The 17,631-nt window shown below is 43.7% G+C and overlaps 1 protein-coding gene across 2 annotated transcripts; it reads left to right on the plus strand.

Annotated features, from left to right (window-relative positions):
• The first annotated feature begins 3,344 nt into the window (after positions 1-3,344).
• Positions 3,345-11,083, plus strand: LOC118936711 (CD209 antigen-like protein E). 2 transcript variants are annotated; one of them, XM_036933404.1, is made up of 6 exons: positions 3,345-3,680; positions 4,371-4,472; positions 4,629-4,703; positions 9,456-9,580; positions 9,677-9,777; positions 10,124-11,083. In XM_036933404.1, the coding sequence occupies exons 1-6, from the start codon at positions 3,599-3,601 to the stop codon at positions 10,293-10,295; spliced, it is 657 nt and encodes a 218-aa protein (XP_036789299.1). In that variant the 5' UTR covers positions 3,345-3,598; the 3' UTR covers positions 10,296-11,083. The 2 variants fall into 2 exon arrangements, with proteins under 2 accessions (XP_036789299.1, XP_036789301.1); XM_036933406.1 differs by having other exon boundaries at positions 4,632-4,703.
• The last annotated feature ends 6,548 nt before the right edge of the window (positions 11,084-17,631 follow it).

Below are 17,631 nucleotides of genomic sequence, written 5' to 3' on the forward strand. Positions count from 1 at the left end.
TTATGTACATATTCTTTATCCCCTTACACTTGTGTGTATAAGGTAGTAGTTTTGGAATTGTTAGCTAGATTACTTGTTGGTTATTACTGCATTGTCGGAACTAGAAGCACAAGCATTTCGCTACACTCGCATTAACATCGGCTAACCATGTGTATGTGACAAATAAAATTTGATGATTTGATTTCTTAGTTTTAAGACAAACTCATCTGCAGAAAGAGTCTTCTTAGTTTACAAGACCAACTCACCTGCAGAAAGAGACCAAATACAGACCAGTTACAAAACCCTGACTGAAGACAGAGGCCAGTTTTAGAAAGAGACAGACCAGTTACAGACAAGCTACAACACTCTGAATGAAGAGAGAGACCAGCTACAGATCAGTCACTAGTTACTGAGGAGAAAGAAAAGCGACAGTGGGAGAGAAGTGAACCTTGGACCTTGAACCATCTTTTTTAATATTTTCTGTGGTATTGTTAACAAACACGCCCCCATAAAGAAAATGAGAATTAAAAACAGGTTAATCCACAGGATCGACCATGATTGTGCGTAGTTACGACACCTCAAGAATTGCATTTGACGAAAGGCTTGGCACACGCATACTCAAGCTGACTGGCTCTCGTTCAAGCAAATGAGAAATAAGTGCACTCAGGCTATCCGGAAGGCCAAAGTTAGTTACTTTAAGGAGCAGCTCTCTCTCTGTGGGTCTAACCCCAAGAAACAGTTAAAAAAGTAGCGAATAAACCCTCCTCCTCACAGCTGCCCATGTCCCTTAATGTTGATGATGTGGATGTTACTGACAAGAAGAACATGGCTGAGCTCTTTAATCACCACTTCATTAAGTCAGGATTCCTATTTGACTCAGCCATACCTCCTTGTCCGTCCAACATTTCCTCATCTCCCACCCCTTCTAATGCGACTATCCACGATGCTTCTCCCTATTTTTCCACTGCCCCGCTACAAAGTTTCTCCCTGCAGGCAGTCACCGAGTCCAAGGTGCTAAAGGCACTTTTTAAACTTCACCCCCAAAAAACATCTGGGTCAGATGGTTTAGACCCTTTCTTCTTTAAGGTTGCTGCCCCTATCGTCACCAAGCCTTTATCCAGGCTTTTTAACCTCTCTCCTCTCTGGGGAGGTTCCCATTGCTTGGAAGGCAGCCACGGAACATCCTTTATTTAAAGGGGAGATAAAACGGATCCTAACTGTCCTCAATGATGTCACCATTCCCCTTGATTTTAAACAATGTTGTGCTGCTATTTATATTGACTTGGCCAAAGCTTTTGATACGGTAGACCATTCCATTCTTGTCGGCCGGCTAAGGAGTATCGGTGTCTCTGAGGGGTCTTTGGCCCGGTTTGCTAACTACTCCTCTCAAAGAGTGCAGTGTTTAAAGTTAGAACATTTGCTGTCTCAGCCACAGCCTGTCACCAAGAAGTAACCCAAGGCTCAATCCTAGGCCCCACGTTCTTCTCAATTTACATCAACAACAATAGTTCAGGCAGTAGGAAGCTTTCTCATTCATTTATATGCAGACGATACAGTCGTATACCCAGCTGGCCCCTAACCCGGATTTTGTGCAACAAAGCTTTCTTAGTGTCCAACAGGCATTTTCTACCCTTAACCTTTTTCTGAACAACTCTAAAACAAAGGTCATGTGGTTTGGTAAGAGGAATGTCCCTTGTCCCACAGGTGAGGGTTTCGAGCATGGGAGTGCTTACAAGTACTTGGGAGTATTGCTAGACGGTGCACTGTCCTTCTCTCAGCACATATCAAAGCTGCAGGCTAAAGTTAAATCTAGACTTGGTTTCCACTATCGAAATTGCTCCTCTTTCACCCCAGCTGCCAAACTAACACTGATTCAGATGACCATCCTACCCATGCTAGATTACGGAGACATAATTTATAGATTGGCAGGTAAGGGTGCTCTCGAGTGGCTAGACGTTCTTTACCATTCAGCCATCAGATTTGCCACCAATGCTCCTTATTGGACACATCACTGCACTCTATACTCCTCTGTAAACTGGTCATCCCTGTATACCCGTCGCAAGACCCACTGATTGATGCTTATTTACAAAAACCCTCTTAGGCCTAACTCCCCCCTATCTGAGATATCTACTGCAGCCCTCATCCTCCACATACAACACCCGTTCTGCCAGTCACATTCTGTTAAAGGTCCCCAAAGCACACACATCCCTGGGTCGCTCCTCTTTTCAGTTCGCTGCAAAAAACACTCAAACTGGACAGTTTTATCTTAATCTCTTCATTCAAAGACTCAACCATGGACACTCTTACTGACAGTTGTTGCTGATTTGTGTGATGTATTGTTGTCTCTACCTTCTTGACCTTTGTGCTGTTGATGTGCCCAATAATGTCTGTACTATATTTTGTGCTGCTACCACGTCGTGTTGCAACAATGGTGTTGTTATGTTGTGTTGCTACCATGCTGTGTTGTCATGTGTTGCTGCCTTGCTATGTTATTGTCTTAGGTCTCTCTTTACATTGTGTTGTGTCTCTCTTGTTGTGATGTGTGTTTTGTCCTATATTTATATTGTATTTATTTTATTACCAGGCCCACGTCCCCGCACAAGGCATTTGCCTTTTGGTAGGCAGTCATTGCAAATTTGATTTTGTTCTTAGCTGACTTTCCTAGTTAAATAAAGGTTAAATAAAATAAATCCAAATATATAAAGAAGTGATCTTAATTGAAAGTTCTCACATCTGTTTACCTAATACATGGTCATGAGATCAACAATTGGAACATGACAACTGACATATTTACAACTGACATAACTGACATAAACCATTATGCTATTGTTAAGTGGAAATAAAATATGTGAAGAATAAACGTGAACCTTGTGTCTGAAAACCACTTGTAGATCTTTTCATGTCCAATTATTAGCATACGTTTATCTCTTTAATAATAATAATCACAAAGGCACAGATGAATAAATAAAGGTACAATGTCATTAATCAAGGTCTACCAGCTTTCTGATTGAATGTGATTAGATAGTTAAAACAGTGTCTCCTCCAGTTGGTCACAGACAGAGGGCAGAACTGTACAGACAGGACACACATACTGTACAAGATGCATGCAGACACACGCAGGCCACACGCACACACACAATACACAAGTGAAGTTCCCTTTAAATCCTCTGAAGACATTTTCCACAGAAACTTCATAATATCTCTTCACACTGATTTCGCACAGAGACAGCGTTGTTACAAAATAAATGCCCCTAATTGGTCATCAGTGCGATAAAGAGTTTGAGCCATAACGTGCCCTCCGTTTGAAGGCTGCGGAAACAACCAACATTTCTCACAAAGTGATTGGCTGAAAGGTTGTACTTGTCACTATTTGTTGTCCTGCAGCTGTCATGTTCTATCACTCTGTTAGATGATCCTGTCAGGTCTATGTTCCTGCTTGAAGGTGTTTGGATACTCAACATTATATCAACTGCAGTGGACCAGAATCAGAGCTCAGAGAGGAACCAGGTGAAGTCAAACATCAGAGCTACGACTCAACTACTTGTCAGTACAGTTAGAATCATACAGTAGATATTACCATTACAAGTCAGTTAGAAAGGTTATCAAACAGTTAGTTAAGATGGATGCCTACGTCAACAAAGAGGTTGTTGAAAACAAGAATGGAGCAATGAGGAGAGTGACGACTGAGACACATCCCTCAGGTAAGAACACAGAAAACTCTATCACACAAACACACAAGTTTGGGGCCACCCCCTCACCCCACAGATAGTAAATGAACATGTCATAATCCTGGCTTATTATGTTTTTTATTAAAAGGAAATTAGCGTTAAAACTGTTACATTTCTCTCAGCCTCATTGACAAAATGTGTAGAATAGCAGGAAATGTGCTCCCGAACAGCAACATTTTCTCTCTTTCCCATGGCAAATGAAAAGGCACCCCTGCCAGGTTGGGTGTGGGGGGCCTTGCTCAGACCTGCTCTACACCACTGACCCACGCACGCACGCACACACACACACACACACACTCACACACACACACACACACACACACACACACACAACAAAGACAAACAAACACATGACTAAAAAACAGAAAAGTCCCAGTGGAAAAGTATATTTTTTTACAATGATTTTACCCTACATTTAAATTTGCATAGGCATGTATGTTTTCAGTGTATTCAGAGGCTCCGACATGTCATACTGATACAGTCAATTCCTGAGGACCCCAGGGAAGAGTAGCTGCTGCTATCGCAACAGCTAAAGGGGATCCTAATAAAATACATAAAATACCACAAGACAGCTGTGAGAAACGATCCTCTTGTAGCTGATCATGATGAAACTGCACTCTGCTGTGTGTCCGTGTGTTTTCACACCAGTGTGTATCTCCCCAGCACCTGACGGTTCAGGGAGAAGACTCTACGGGATGGTTGCTGTAAGCTTTGGGATGCTGTGTGTTCTACAAGTCGCTCTCAACATCTCCCTGCGACTAGAATGTGAGTGGATTATTGTTAAATCATCATGTTATATCAGACTTTGACGACAAGATCTAAAATTCTGATGAATTTTGTTCTGTTTAACTAAGTTCCTCCTATGTTAGATATGTTTAAATGACTGGCAAACCACATCCAATATATTCTGTCCTCTTTTAGCAGACTGTCTGACTGAAGAGACAGACCAGCAACAGAGGGAGAAAGATGATCTTATGGGAACGTTTTCTAATCCGGGTGAGTTTACCTAACACTCGATCATAATATTAATTGTACATGTTCAATACGCACAGGGCCGTAGCAACATGAGGACATTGAGGTGCTGACCTCAGTAACTGTTTCTAATGAGAAACATGAATCAAATAGATTCTTGATCTGACTGAGTTCTAATCGCTTCTCTTTGCAAACGAGTGGAATCAAGACAAGTGGTTTGTTTGTTTAGTTTGCCAACGGATTTGCATCCTGGATTTGCCTTTTAAGCAGCACTTTCACCACTATCTCAAACGGCTAACTCCTCCCTCTCACAGCACTGGCCGAGGGCCTGAGACGTGAAACGACCTACCCCAGCTCGTAGTCCGCTCAAGTAGACACTAGAGACGCTGCTGACTGTGTTTCCGAGATGCCAGACAAAAGTACATTTTAAAACCGACCAGCATCTCCTGCCGTGTCTACAGACATCCCCAAACAAATACAAGTTGAATCTCTGAGAATGAGTACAAAACTATTAAATAGTCGCTTATTGATATGTCAGTCAGTCATGTTTTTCCGATTACCCTCCACAAACACAGTAACAGACAGAGTCACAATCACACAGGTATCCATAACATCAATGCGTTAGTCTTACAGTAAATACGTCACAAACTCATTGCTATAACACCATGTGAACGAATAGCAGAACTTCCACTCATTTGAAATAAATAAGCAATACATTAGTAGTAATCTGTCATCATGTCTGTAAGATTATGAAGCAGGGACTTTTATTGCAGTAATGTTGAAGGGCTCGGGGTAGTATAAGTAATGTATAAGTGCTCTGGGTAGTATAAGTCATGTTGAAGGGCTCTGGGTAGTACAAGTCATGTTGAAGGGCTCTGGGTAGTATAAGTAATGTTGACCGGCTCTGGGTAGTATGATTAATGCTGAAGGACTCTTGGTAGTATAGGTAATGTATAAGGGCTCTGGGTAGTATAAGTCATGTATAAGTGCTCTGGGTAGTATAAGTAATGTTGAAGGGCTCTGGGTAGTATAAGTAATGTATAAGTGCTCTGGGTAGTATAAGTCATGTTGAATTGCTCTGGGTAGTATAAGTAACGTTTAAGGGCTCTGGGTAGTATAAGTCATGTTGACGGGCTCTGGGTAGTATAAGTAATGTATAAGTGCTCTGGGTAGTATAAGTCATGTTGAAGGGCTCTGGGTAGTACAAGTCATGTTGAAGGGCTCTGGGTAGTATAAGTAATGTTGACCGGCTCTGGGTAGTATGATTAATGCTGAAGGACTCTTGGTAGTATAGGTAATGTATAAGGGCTCTGGGTAGTATAAGTCATGTATAAGTGCTCTGGGTAGTATAAGTAATGTTGAAGGGCTCTGGGTAGTATAAGTAATGTATAAGTGCTCTGGGTAGTATAAGTCATGTTGAATTGCTCTGGGTAGTATAAGTAACGTTTAAGGGCTCTGGGTAGTATAAGTCATGTTGACGGGCTCTGGGTAGTATAAGTAATGTTGAAGGGCTCTGGGTAGTATAAGTAATGTATAAGTGCTCTGGGTAGTGTAAGTAATGTATAAGTGCTCTGGGTAGTATAAGTCATGTTGAAGGGCTCTGGGTAGTATAAGTAATGTTGAAGGGCTCGGGTAGTATAAGTAATGTTGAAGGGCTCTGGGTAGTGTAAGTAATGTATAAGGGCTCGGGGTAGTATAAATAATGTTGAAGTGCTCTGGGTAGTATAAGTAATGTTGAAGGGCTCTGGGTAGTATAAGTAATGTTGACCGGCTCTGGGTAGTATAATTAATGGTGAAGGACTCTTGGTAGTATAGGTAATGTATAAGGGCTCTGGGTAGTATAAGTCATGTATAAGTGCTCTGGGTAGTTTAAGTCATGTTGAAGTGCTCTGGGTAGTATAAGTAATGTTGAAGGGCTCTGGGTAGTATAAGTCATGTTGAATGGATCTGGGTAGTATAAATAATGTTGAAGGGCTCTGGGTAGTATAAGTAATGTATAAGTGCTCTGGGTAGTATAAGTAATGTTGAAGGGCTCTGGGTAGTATAAGTAATGTATAAGTGCTATGGGTAGTATAAGTCATGTTGAAGGGCTCTGGGTAGTATAAGTAATGTTGAAGGGCTCTGGGTAGTATAAGTAATGTATAAGTGCTCTGGGTAGTATAAGTAATGTTGAAGGGCTCTGGGTAGTATAAGTCATGTTGAAGGGCTCTGGGTAGTATAAGTCATGTTGAAGGGCTCTGGGTAGTATAAGTCATGTTGAAGTGCTCTGGGTAGTATAAGTCATGTTGAAGGGCTCCGGGTAGTATAAGTCATGTTGACGGGCTCTGGGTAGTATAAGTAATGTTGAAGGGCTCCGGGTAGTATAAGTAATGTTGAATGGCTCTGGGTAGTGTGAGCAATGTATAAGGGCTCTGGGTAGGATAAATAATGTTGAAGTGCTCTGGGTAGTATAAGTAATGTTGAAGGGCTCTGGGTAGTATAAGTAATGTATAAGTGCTCTGGGTAGTATAAGTAATGTTGAATGGCTCTGGGTAACATAGGTAATGTTGAAGGGCTCTGGGTATTGTAAGTAATGCATAAGGGCTCTGGGTAGTATAAGTAATGTTGAAGTGCTCTGGGTAGTATAATTAATGTTGAAGGGCTCTGGCTAGTATAAGTAATGTTTAAGTGCTCTGGGTAGTATAAGTAATGTTGAAGGGCTCGGGGTAGTATAAGTCATGTTGATTGGCTCGGGGTAGTATAAGTAATGTTGAAGGGCTCTGGGTAGTATAAGTAATGGTGAAGGACTCTTGGTAGTATAGGTAATGTATAAGGGCTCTGGGTAGTATAAGTAATGTTGAAGGGCTCTGGGTAGTATAAGTAATGTTGAAGGGCTCTGGGTAGTATAAGTCATGTTGAAGGTCTCTGGGTAGTATAAGTAATGTATAAGTGCTCTGGGTAGTATAAGTCATGTTGAAGGGCTCTGGGTAGTACAAGTCATGTTGAAGGGCTCTGGGTAGTATAAGTAATGTTGACCGGCTCTGGGTAGTATGATTAATGGTGAAGGACTCTTGGTAGTATAGGTAATGTATAAGGGCTCTGGGTAGTATAAGTAATGTATAAGTGCTCTGGGTAGTATAAGTCATGTTGAAGGGCTCTGGGTAGTATAAATAATGTTGAAGGGCTCTGGGTAGTATAAGTAATGTATAAGTGCTCTGGGTAGTATAAGTAATGTTGACGGGCTCTGGGTAGTATAAGTAATGTTGAAGGGCTCTGGGTAGTATAAGTAATGTTGAAGGGCTCTGGGTAGTATAAGTAATGTTGAAGGGCTCTGGGTAGTGTGAGTAATGTATAATGGCTCTGGGTAGGGTACATAATGTTGAAGTGCTCTGGTTAGTATAAGTAATGTTGAAGGGCTCTGGGTAGTATAAGTAATGTATAAGTGCTCTGGGTAGTATAAGTAATGTTGAAGGGCTCTGGGTAGTATAGGTAATGTTGAAGGGCTCTGGGTATTGTAAGTAATGCATAAGGGCTCTGGGTAGTATACGTAATGTTGAAGTGCTCTGGGTAGTATAAGTAATGTTGAAGGGCTCTGGGTAGTATAAGTAATGTATAAGTGCTCTGGGTAGTATACGTAATGTTGAAGGGCTCTGGGTAGTATAAGTAATGTATAAGTGCTCTGGGTAGTATAAGTAATGTTGAAGGGCTCTGGCTAGTATTACTTAGCCAGCTAGAAGGATGAAGTAAGATGGTAACGTTAAAAGGAGCCCACCTCAGCAGTATCACCAAATAGGCTACTAAGCTCTCATAATAACTTGCTTTACAAAGATTAGTCTACTGAGACAGACAGTGATGTGGCGCTCAGTGTTGAGGCTCATGAAGGTTGCAATGCATGCAGGAGGAAGCAGAGGAAACAGAGAGAGAGAGGAAGCAAGGCGGAGAGAGGTTAATACAGTGGTTCCAAAACTTAGGGTTGGGGTCCCCTGACTAAATCTGTATCAAAGAAGTTAGGAACTAAAAGAAAAGAAGATGTCTTTAAATATGAACATATTCACATGGCCTATCTTCCCCGTAGGCCTACATTTAAATGCACTCAAAATGCTAACAATGCAGGTGTAAAATAGTCCTACATTTCCTTTATATCACTGGTTGTTCTTCTTATCTCGATCACCACGGAGTTTATAGTTTACCTATTACACATATTTTTCAAACCACAACATCACTGATATTAATACAGAATCCTTAGTAATATTCAAATCATTCATGTGAATGTGATAACATGATCATCTGTGCGGAGCTTGATTAGTCATGCATGGAATTCAAATGTGAACGCAATGTCAGTTGAGAAAAGCCATATCTATGTAAAGAGATGATGAATTACGCATTTCAACAATACAACTGACTGAACAGTGTGACTCAGTGTGACTCATTTCTCATATTCATGTTCTCGTAGTCTCATTTCTCGTATAACATTACTGTTGTATAGCTATTAGGCTGTGTGTTTGTAGATCAACTGAGGTGAATGAACCTACAGCAGCCAAGGTGATAAAGGCTGGAGTCATTTTTGATTGTTTTGCTGTGCTCCAAATAGCATTTGAAAGTTTTTTTATTACATAGAAATGCAGTACTTTTTGGGAAGTTTCAAAACAATTAATCCCGCTGTTTTACGACCTCACTAAAATTCAATCCCTGGTTACGGCCCTGAACGCGTACTAACATTTTAAAAAAAATATTATTTCATTAATGAGTGAGGAATAATGAGATGCCAATGAATGTTTTAACTAACCTGTTCTGAAGGCTGGAACAAGTTTGAATCCTGTTGGTACTTCGTCTCTTCTGAGAGTAAAACCTGGAGTGAGAGCAGACAGGACTGTGTGGAGAGAGGAGCAGACCTGGTGATCGTAAACAGCAGAAAGAAACAGGTGAGAGAGTGGGGGGAGAGAGATAAATACATAGAGAGAGAGAGAGACATGATAAACATCTTTTGATCAGTATTCATTTATCTTTCTCAACAACAGAGATTTATCTTTGCCTTCAACAAGAGAGCCTGGATCGGTCTGACTGACAATGAGACTGAGGGGTCCTGGAAATGGGTAGATGGCACACCACTGATAACAAGGTGAGAGATTTGACCAGTTGTTATATGGAGACTTTGAAAACAAATGATATTGCTTCTGATCATCTTCATAAAAACACATGTTTCCCTTCATAGATGTCATTCAATGAGCTCTATAGATGAATCATAGAAACCAAGCATTATTTTCTTCAAGAAACTAAAAAGTAATTTTTTTGACACTATGTATATATATATATATATATATATACACGTTCTTTACTTTCTGTTGGTGGCCCAAATCTGACAGCGTGTGGCTTTAAAGCTGAAGAAACACAGGTATTATGTATTTTATTTAGGATGATGTTTTACTGACAGTGTGACTGTCTGGTTCTCTGTGTTGTTAACATAGTTACTGGATAATCGACCAGCCTAATAATGGACGAAGTGTTTCAACCTTTCCGGGGGAGGACTGTGTTGAATTACAAAATGGACAAGACCAGCCTGAAAAGACATGGAATGATTTAAATTGTGCACAAAAACGTATCTGGATTTGTGAGTTGTGTAACAATAACTCACAGTAACAACTACCCATCCACCATCTCCCCTTTTCTATCTCTCTCTATGACTCTCTCTGACTCTCCCTCTGTCTCCATCCCTACTCATTTATGTTTTTTTCATTCTGAACATATAAATCAAATTCCCATTCCCATCCCATTTACAGTACTTCCTGGGATGCATTAGTAGCTTCCTGTCTTCAGTAGTTAAATGATGGACACATCAGACACAGACAATGATTGAGACACAACAACACTAAAAGTAAACAGCTGCATTAGAACAGATAGAAAGGACCAGTATGAGGTTGTTAAGTCAGTACAGTCGACTCCTGATAGGTGCACATCAGATAAGTGTGAGACCTGGGTTCAAATACAACTTGAAATCGTTCAAAAGCTTTGATCGTTTGCTTTAGCCTGCCTTCAGAGCCAGGTGGGTACTGGGGCTTTTCTGTAGCAACAGAAGTATTTTAAATCATTTCATATAGAGAGGCATTCTGGTAGTACTCCTTAGACACTGGATTCATTTATTAGGTCTCGTAGTCTCCGAATTCACAGACACCCAAATGTAAATTTTGAAATGGCCTATTGATTAACAAGACACACTGTTTATCTTATTATTTTGTGCTATAATTTGCAGTTTACCTTGGAACATATTATCATTAGAATTATTTTACATTGTTGTGTCTCAATGGGCCGCAAGGCTATAAATAGTATTTATGTGCAATGGTCAGGTCACTCTGAGGAAGATGTCAGCTTTATGTTGAAATGTCAGTCACCTGTTCGCATCCTGTACAATGTATTAAAGTGAGCAATAAGAAATCAATCTGTCTTGTTGTTGACTGCTCCAACTCCTTTTTACCTCGAATTTGTCCATTTGGAAGTTCTCCTTGGCAAGCTATTCTCATATTTTCATACAGTATTTCATCCCAGGTCTGGTAAGTCTACACTACCTACTCAGGAATCAGATGAATATGTTTAAAGGAAAATAACATGTCCCAACCTCAACCACCATGTTACTTTATCTTCCTCTTTTAACATTTCCCTTTCTACTGGGGACAACATATCAAAAACGTCTCAGAAATGGACACAAATCAGACACAGGGGCAGTGATAGGTTCAGAACCTGAGTAGACATTGCTGTATAGTATATAGTCAGAAAACACAATGCATTGTTGGAGATGTCTGATGCCGTTCATGACAAGCCAGATGTAACCAAGAAGGTCAAGTTTGACAGAAGTGAAGCTGAGGAGAGGATTGTGGACATCTACGTCAGTGCAGACACCGAGAGACCATGAGACCAGCACCAAGACAAAGAGGTAGAAGACACTTCTCCAAAGAACGGACCAGGAGGTCAACCTAACACACACACAATTTTTCTCTCTCTCACACACACAATGCAAAGAAAAACTATAAACACATTTTATAACACAGGGAAGAGACCCTTCATAAGTCTTGATGTGTTGTCCGACTGACTGGGATCATAGGTCCACTGTTGGTAAATGTTAGAATTCCTACACATTACCGGCCGTTCTGTTGTTCTCTGATTTAGTTATTGCAGATAACGGGTCTCTCAGAGCTTCTTAGTTTATAAGACCAACTCACTGTCACGGCCGTCGTCGGAATGACACCAAGGTGCAGCGTGGTCAGCGTACATTTTATTTTATTTAGAATAAAATGTCACCAACAAAACAAAGAAATACCAACACGCCCACAACGCTTATAAGGACCATGGTGCCCCTAACAAAGAACTTCCCACAATCACAACAGGGAAAAAAGGCTGCCTAAGTATGATTCCCAATCAGAGACAACGATAGACAGCTGTCCCTGATTGAGAACCATACCCGTCCAAACACAAAGAAATAGAACACATAGAAATCAGAACATAGAATGCCCACCTAAATCACACCCTGACCAAACCAAAATAGAGACATAAAAAGGCTCTCTAAGGTCAGGGTGTGACACTCACCAGCAGAAAGAGTCTTTTTAGTTTTTAAGACCAAATCACCTTCAGAAAGAGCCCTCTCCTTTCGGAAAAGCTGAAAACGACTCCATTTTGTTGATCCCTGCCTACAGACAGAAACTAAAACAAGAGGATCTCCCGTGCGGAGGTCTGTTCAACTCTGGTCCGACCAATCTGATTCCACACTCCAAGACAGCTTCCATCACGTGGACTGGGATATGTTTCGTAGTGCGTCAGACAACAACATTGACGAATACGCTGATTCGGTGAGCGAGTTCATTAGAACGTGCGTTGAAGATGTCGTTCCCATAGCAACGATTAAAACATTCCCAAACCAGAATCCGTGGATTGATGGCAGCATTCACGTGAAACTGAAAGCCCGAACCACTGCTTTTAATCAGGGCAAGGTGACCGGAAACATGACCGAATACAAACAGTGTAACTACTCCCTCCGCAAGGCAATCAAACAAGCTAAGCGTCAGTATAGAGACAAAGTAGAATCGCAATTCAACGGCTCAGACACAAGAGGTATGTGGCAGGGTCTACAGTCAATCACGGATTACAAAAAGAAAACCAGCCCCGTCACGGACCAGGATGTCTTGCTCCCAGGCAGACTAAATAACTTTTTTGCCCGCTTTGAGGACAATACAGTGCCACTGACACGGAACACAACTAAAACATGCGGACTCTCCTTCACTGCAGCCGACGTGAGGAAAACATTTAAACGTGTCAACCCTCGCAAGGCTGCAGGCCCAGACGGCATCCCCAGCCGCGCCCTCAGAGCATGCGCAGACCAGCTGGCTGGTGTGTTTACGGACATATTCAATCAATCCCTATCCCAGTCCGTTGTTCCCACATGCTTCAAGAGGGCCACCATTGTTCCTATTCCTAAATAAGCTAAGGTAATTGAGCTAAACCACTATCGCCCCGTAGCACTCACTTCCGTCATCATGAAGTGCTTTGAGAGACTAGTCAAGGACCATATCACCTCTACCCTACCTGACACCCTAGACCCACTCCAATTTGCTTACCGCCCAAATAGGTCCACAGACGATGCAATCTCAACCACACTGCACACTGCCCTAACCCATCTGGACAAGAGGAATACCTATGTGAGAATGCTGTTCATCGACTACAGCTCGGCATTTAACACCATAGTGCCCTCCAAGCTTGTCATCAAGCTCGAGACCCTGGGTCTCGACCCCGCCCTGTGCAACTGGGTACTGGACTTCCTGACGGGCCGCCCCCAGGTGGTGAGGGTAGGCAACAACATTTCCACCCCGCTGATCCTCAACACTGGGGCCCCACAAGGGTGCGTTCTCCCTCTCCTGTACTCCCTGTTCACCCACGACTGTGTGGCCACGCACGCCTCCAACTCAATCATCAAGTTTGCGGACGACACAACAGTGGTAGGCTTGATTACCAACAATGACGAGACGGCCTACAGGGAGGAGGTGAGGGCCCTCGGAGTGTGGTGTCAGGAAAATAACCTCACACTCAACGTCAACAAAACTAAGGAGATGATTGTGGACTTCAGGAAACAGCAGAGGGAACACCCTCCTATCCACATCGATGGAACAGTAGTGGAGAGGGTAGTAAGTTTTAAGTTCCTCGGGGTACACATCACAGACAAACTGAATTGGTCCACTCACACAGACAGCATTGTGAAGAAGGCGCAGCAGCGCCTCTTCAACCTCAGGAGGCTGAAGAAATTCGGCTTGTCACCAAAAGCACTCACAAACTTCTACAGATGCACAATCGAGAGCATCCTGTCGGGCTGTATCACCGCCTGGTACGGCAACTGCTCCGCCCACAACCGTAAGGCTCTCCAGTGGGTAGCGAGGTCTGCCCAATGCATCACCCGGGGGCAAACTACCTGCCCTCCAGGATACCTACACCACCCGATGTCACAGGAAGACTATGAAGATCATCAAGAACAACAACCATCCGAGCCACTGCCTGTTCACCCCGATATCATCTAGAAGGAGAGGTCAGTACAGGTGCATCAAAGCAGGGACCGAGAGACTGAAAAACAGCTTCTATCTCAAGGCCATCAGACTGTTAAACAGCCTCCACTAACATTGAGTGGCTGCTGCCAACACACTGACTCAACTCCAGCCACTTTAATAATGGGAATTTATGGGAAATGATGTAAAATATATCACAAGCCACTTTATTAAACAATGCTACCTAATATAAATGTTTACATACCCTACATTATTCATCTCATATGTATATTTATATATTGTACTCTATATCATCTACTGCATCTTTATGTAATACATGTATCACTAGCCACTTTAACTATGCCACTTTGTTTACATACTCATCTCATATGTATATACTGCACTCAATGCCATCTACTGTATCTTGCCTATGCCGCTCTGTACCATCACTCATTCATATATCTTTATGTACATATTCTTTATCCCCTTACACTTGTGTGTATAAGGTAGTAGTTTTGGAATTGTTAGCTAGATTACTTGTTGGTTATTACTGCATTGTCGGAACTAGAAGCACAAGCATTTCGCTACACTCGCATTAACATCGGCTAACCATGTGTATGTGACAAATAAAATTTGATGATTTGATTTCTTAGTTTTAAGACAAACTCATCTGCAGAAAGAGTCTTCTTAGTTTACAAGACCAACTCACCTGCAGAAAGAGACCAAATACAGACCAGTTACAAAACCCTGACTGAAGACAGAGGCCAGTTTTAGAAAGAGACAGACCAGTTACAGACAAGCTACAACACTCTGAATGAAGAGAGAGACCAGCTACAGATCAGTCACTAGTTACTGAGGAGAAAGAAAAGCGACAGTGGGAGAGAAGTGAACCTTGGACCTTGAACCATCTTTTTTAATATTTTCTGTGGTATTGTTAACAAACACGCCCCCATAAAGAAAATGAGAATTAAAAACAGGTTAATCCACAGGATCGACCATGATTGTGCGTAGTTACGACACCTCAAGAATTGCATTTGACGAAAGGCTTGGCACACGCATACTCAAGCTGACTGGCTCTCGTTCAAGCAAATGAGAAATAAGTGCACTCAGGCTATCCGGAAGGCCAAAGTTAGTTACTTTAAGGAGCAGCTCTCTCTCTGTGGGTCTAACCCCAAGAAACAGTTAAAAAAGTAGCGAATAAACCCTCCTCCTCACAGCTGCCCATGTCCCTTAATGTTGATGATGTGGATGTTACTGACAAGAAGAACATGGCTGAGCTCTTTAATCACCACTTCATTAAGTCAGGATTCCTATTTGACTCAGCCATACCTCCTTGTCCGTCCAACATTTCCTCATCTCCCACCCCTTCTAATGCGACTATCCACGATGCTTCTCCCTATTTTTCCACTGCCCCGCTACAAAGTTTCTCCCTGCAGGCAGTCACCGAGTCCAAGGTGCTAAAGGCACTTTTTAAACTTCACCCCCAAAAAACATCTGGGTCAGATGGTTTAGACCCTTTCTTCTTTAAGGTTGCTGCCCCTATCGTCACCAAGCCTTTATCCAGGCTTTTTAACCTCTCTCCTCTCTGGGGAGGTTCCCATTGCTTGGAAGGCAGCCACGGAACATCCTTTATTTAAAGGGGAGATAAAACGGATCCTAACTGTCCTCAATGATGTCACCATTCCCCTTGATTTTAAACAATGTTGTGCTGCTATTTATATTGACTTGGCCAAAGCTTTTGATACGGTAGACCATTCCATTCTTGTCGGCCGGCTAAGGAGTATCGGTGTCTCTGAGGGGTCTTTGGCCCGGTTTGCTAACTACTCCTCTCAAAGAGTGCAGTGTTTAAAGTTAGAACATTTGCTGTCTCAGCCACAGCCTGTCACTGTCACGTTCTGACCTTTATTTCTGTTTTGTATTTATGTAGTATGGTCAGGGCGTGAGTTGGGTGGGCAGTCTATGTTTGTTTTTCTATGTTTTGGGGCAGTTCTATGTTTTCGGCCTAGTATGGTTCTCAATCAGAGGCAGGTGTCATTAGTTGTCTCTGATTGAGAATCATACTTAGGTAGCCTGGGTTGCACTGTTTGTTTGTGGGTGATTGTCTATGTTGATGGCTTGTTTCAGCACAGGTCTCATTTTGTAGCTTCACGGTCGTATTTGGTTTATTGTTTTTGTTACTCGTTTGTATAGTGTTCAGTTTTTCTTGATTAAAGATTTGCCATGGACACTTACCACGCCGCGTATTGGTCCTCAGATCCATCTCGTCTCTCCTCTTCGGATGAAGAGGAGGACGGCCGTGACAGAATCACCCACCAACCAAGGACCAAGCGGCGTGGTAGAAAACAGCGACGACAGCAGCAGCAGCAGCGGCAGCAACAACAACAGCGGCCGGCTTCACAGGACTACACAACTTGGGAGGAGATAGACAGATGGGCCATCGACCCAGGGAGAGTGCCGGAGCCCGCCTGGGATTCGATGGAGCAGTGCAAGGAAGGTTACAGGAGAATGAGGTTGGCGAAGGCAGCACGGCAGTGCGACAGGTACGAGAGACAGCCCCAAACATTTTTTGGGGGGGGGCACACGAGGGGTGGAGCTAAGCCAGGTAGCAGACCTGCGCTCACTCCTCGTGCTTATTATAAGCAGCAAGATACTGGGCAGGCACCGTGTTATGCGGTTAAGCGCACGGTGTCGCCAGTACGTGTCCATAGCCCGGTGCGCTATAGGACAGCCCCCCGAGAGTGTCATGCGAGTGCGGGCATCGAGCCAGGGCGTATGGTGCCTGCTCAGCGGGTCTGGTCGCCGGTACGCAGTTTTGGCCCAGGGTATCCTGCGCCGGCTCTGCGTGCTGTGTCTCCGGGGCGCTGGGAGGGTGCAGTGCGTCCTCTGCCCGCGCTCCGCTCGTGCCGGGCGAATGTGGGAATGGAGCCTAAGGGAGAGGTGCGTGTAGTAAGCACTAGATCTCCCGTGCTTACCCACAGCCCGGTTCAACCTGTGCCTGCACTCTGGAGGGTCCGGGCTAGAGTGGTTATCCAGCCTGGGGAAGTGGTGCCAAGGTTGCGCACCAGAGCTCCAGTGCTCCCCCACAGCCCGGTCCTTCAGGTGCCTCCTCTTAACCCCAAGCCTCCTGAAGGTCTTCCCAGTCTGGTGGTTCCTGTGGCAGCCCCACGCACCAGGCTGTCTCTCTGTCTCCTCCCTGCAGGGGGTCCTGTCTGTCTGGCGCCGCTGCCGGAGTCTCCCGCCTGTCCGGCGCCGCTGCCGGAGTCTCCCGCCTGTCCGGCGCCGCTGCCGGAGTCTCCCGCCTGTCCGGCGCCGCTGCCGGAGTCTCCCGCCTGTCCGGCGCCGCTGCCGGAGTCTCCCGCCTGTCCGGCGCCTCTGCCGGAGTCTCCCGCCTGTCCGGCGCCTCTGCCGGAGTCTCCCGCCTGTCCGGCGCCTCTGCCGGAGCCTCCCGCCTGTCCGGC

The sequence above is a fragment of the Oncorhynchus mykiss genome, chromosome 10, assembly GCF_013265735.2.
Source record: "Oncorhynchus mykiss isolate Arlee chromosome 10, USDA_OmykA_1.1, whole genome shotgun sequence".
NCBI lineage: Eukaryota > Metazoa > Chordata > Actinopteri > Salmoniformes > Salmonidae > Oncorhynchus > Oncorhynchus mykiss.

Coding starts and splice junctions, on each gene's coding strand:
- LOC118936711 (XM_036933404.1), top strand. CDS start 3,599: ATGGATGCCTACGTCAACAAAGAGGTTGTTGAAAACAAGAATGGAGCA. Junction 4,473..4,628: donor CATCTCCCTGCGACTAGAAT/GTGAGTGGATTA, acceptor GTCCTCTTTTAG/CAGACTGTCTGACTGAAGAG. Junction 4,704..9,455: donor GGGAACGTTTTCTAATCCGG/GTGAGTTTACCT, acceptor CCTGTTCTGAAG/GCTGGAACAAGTTTGAATCC.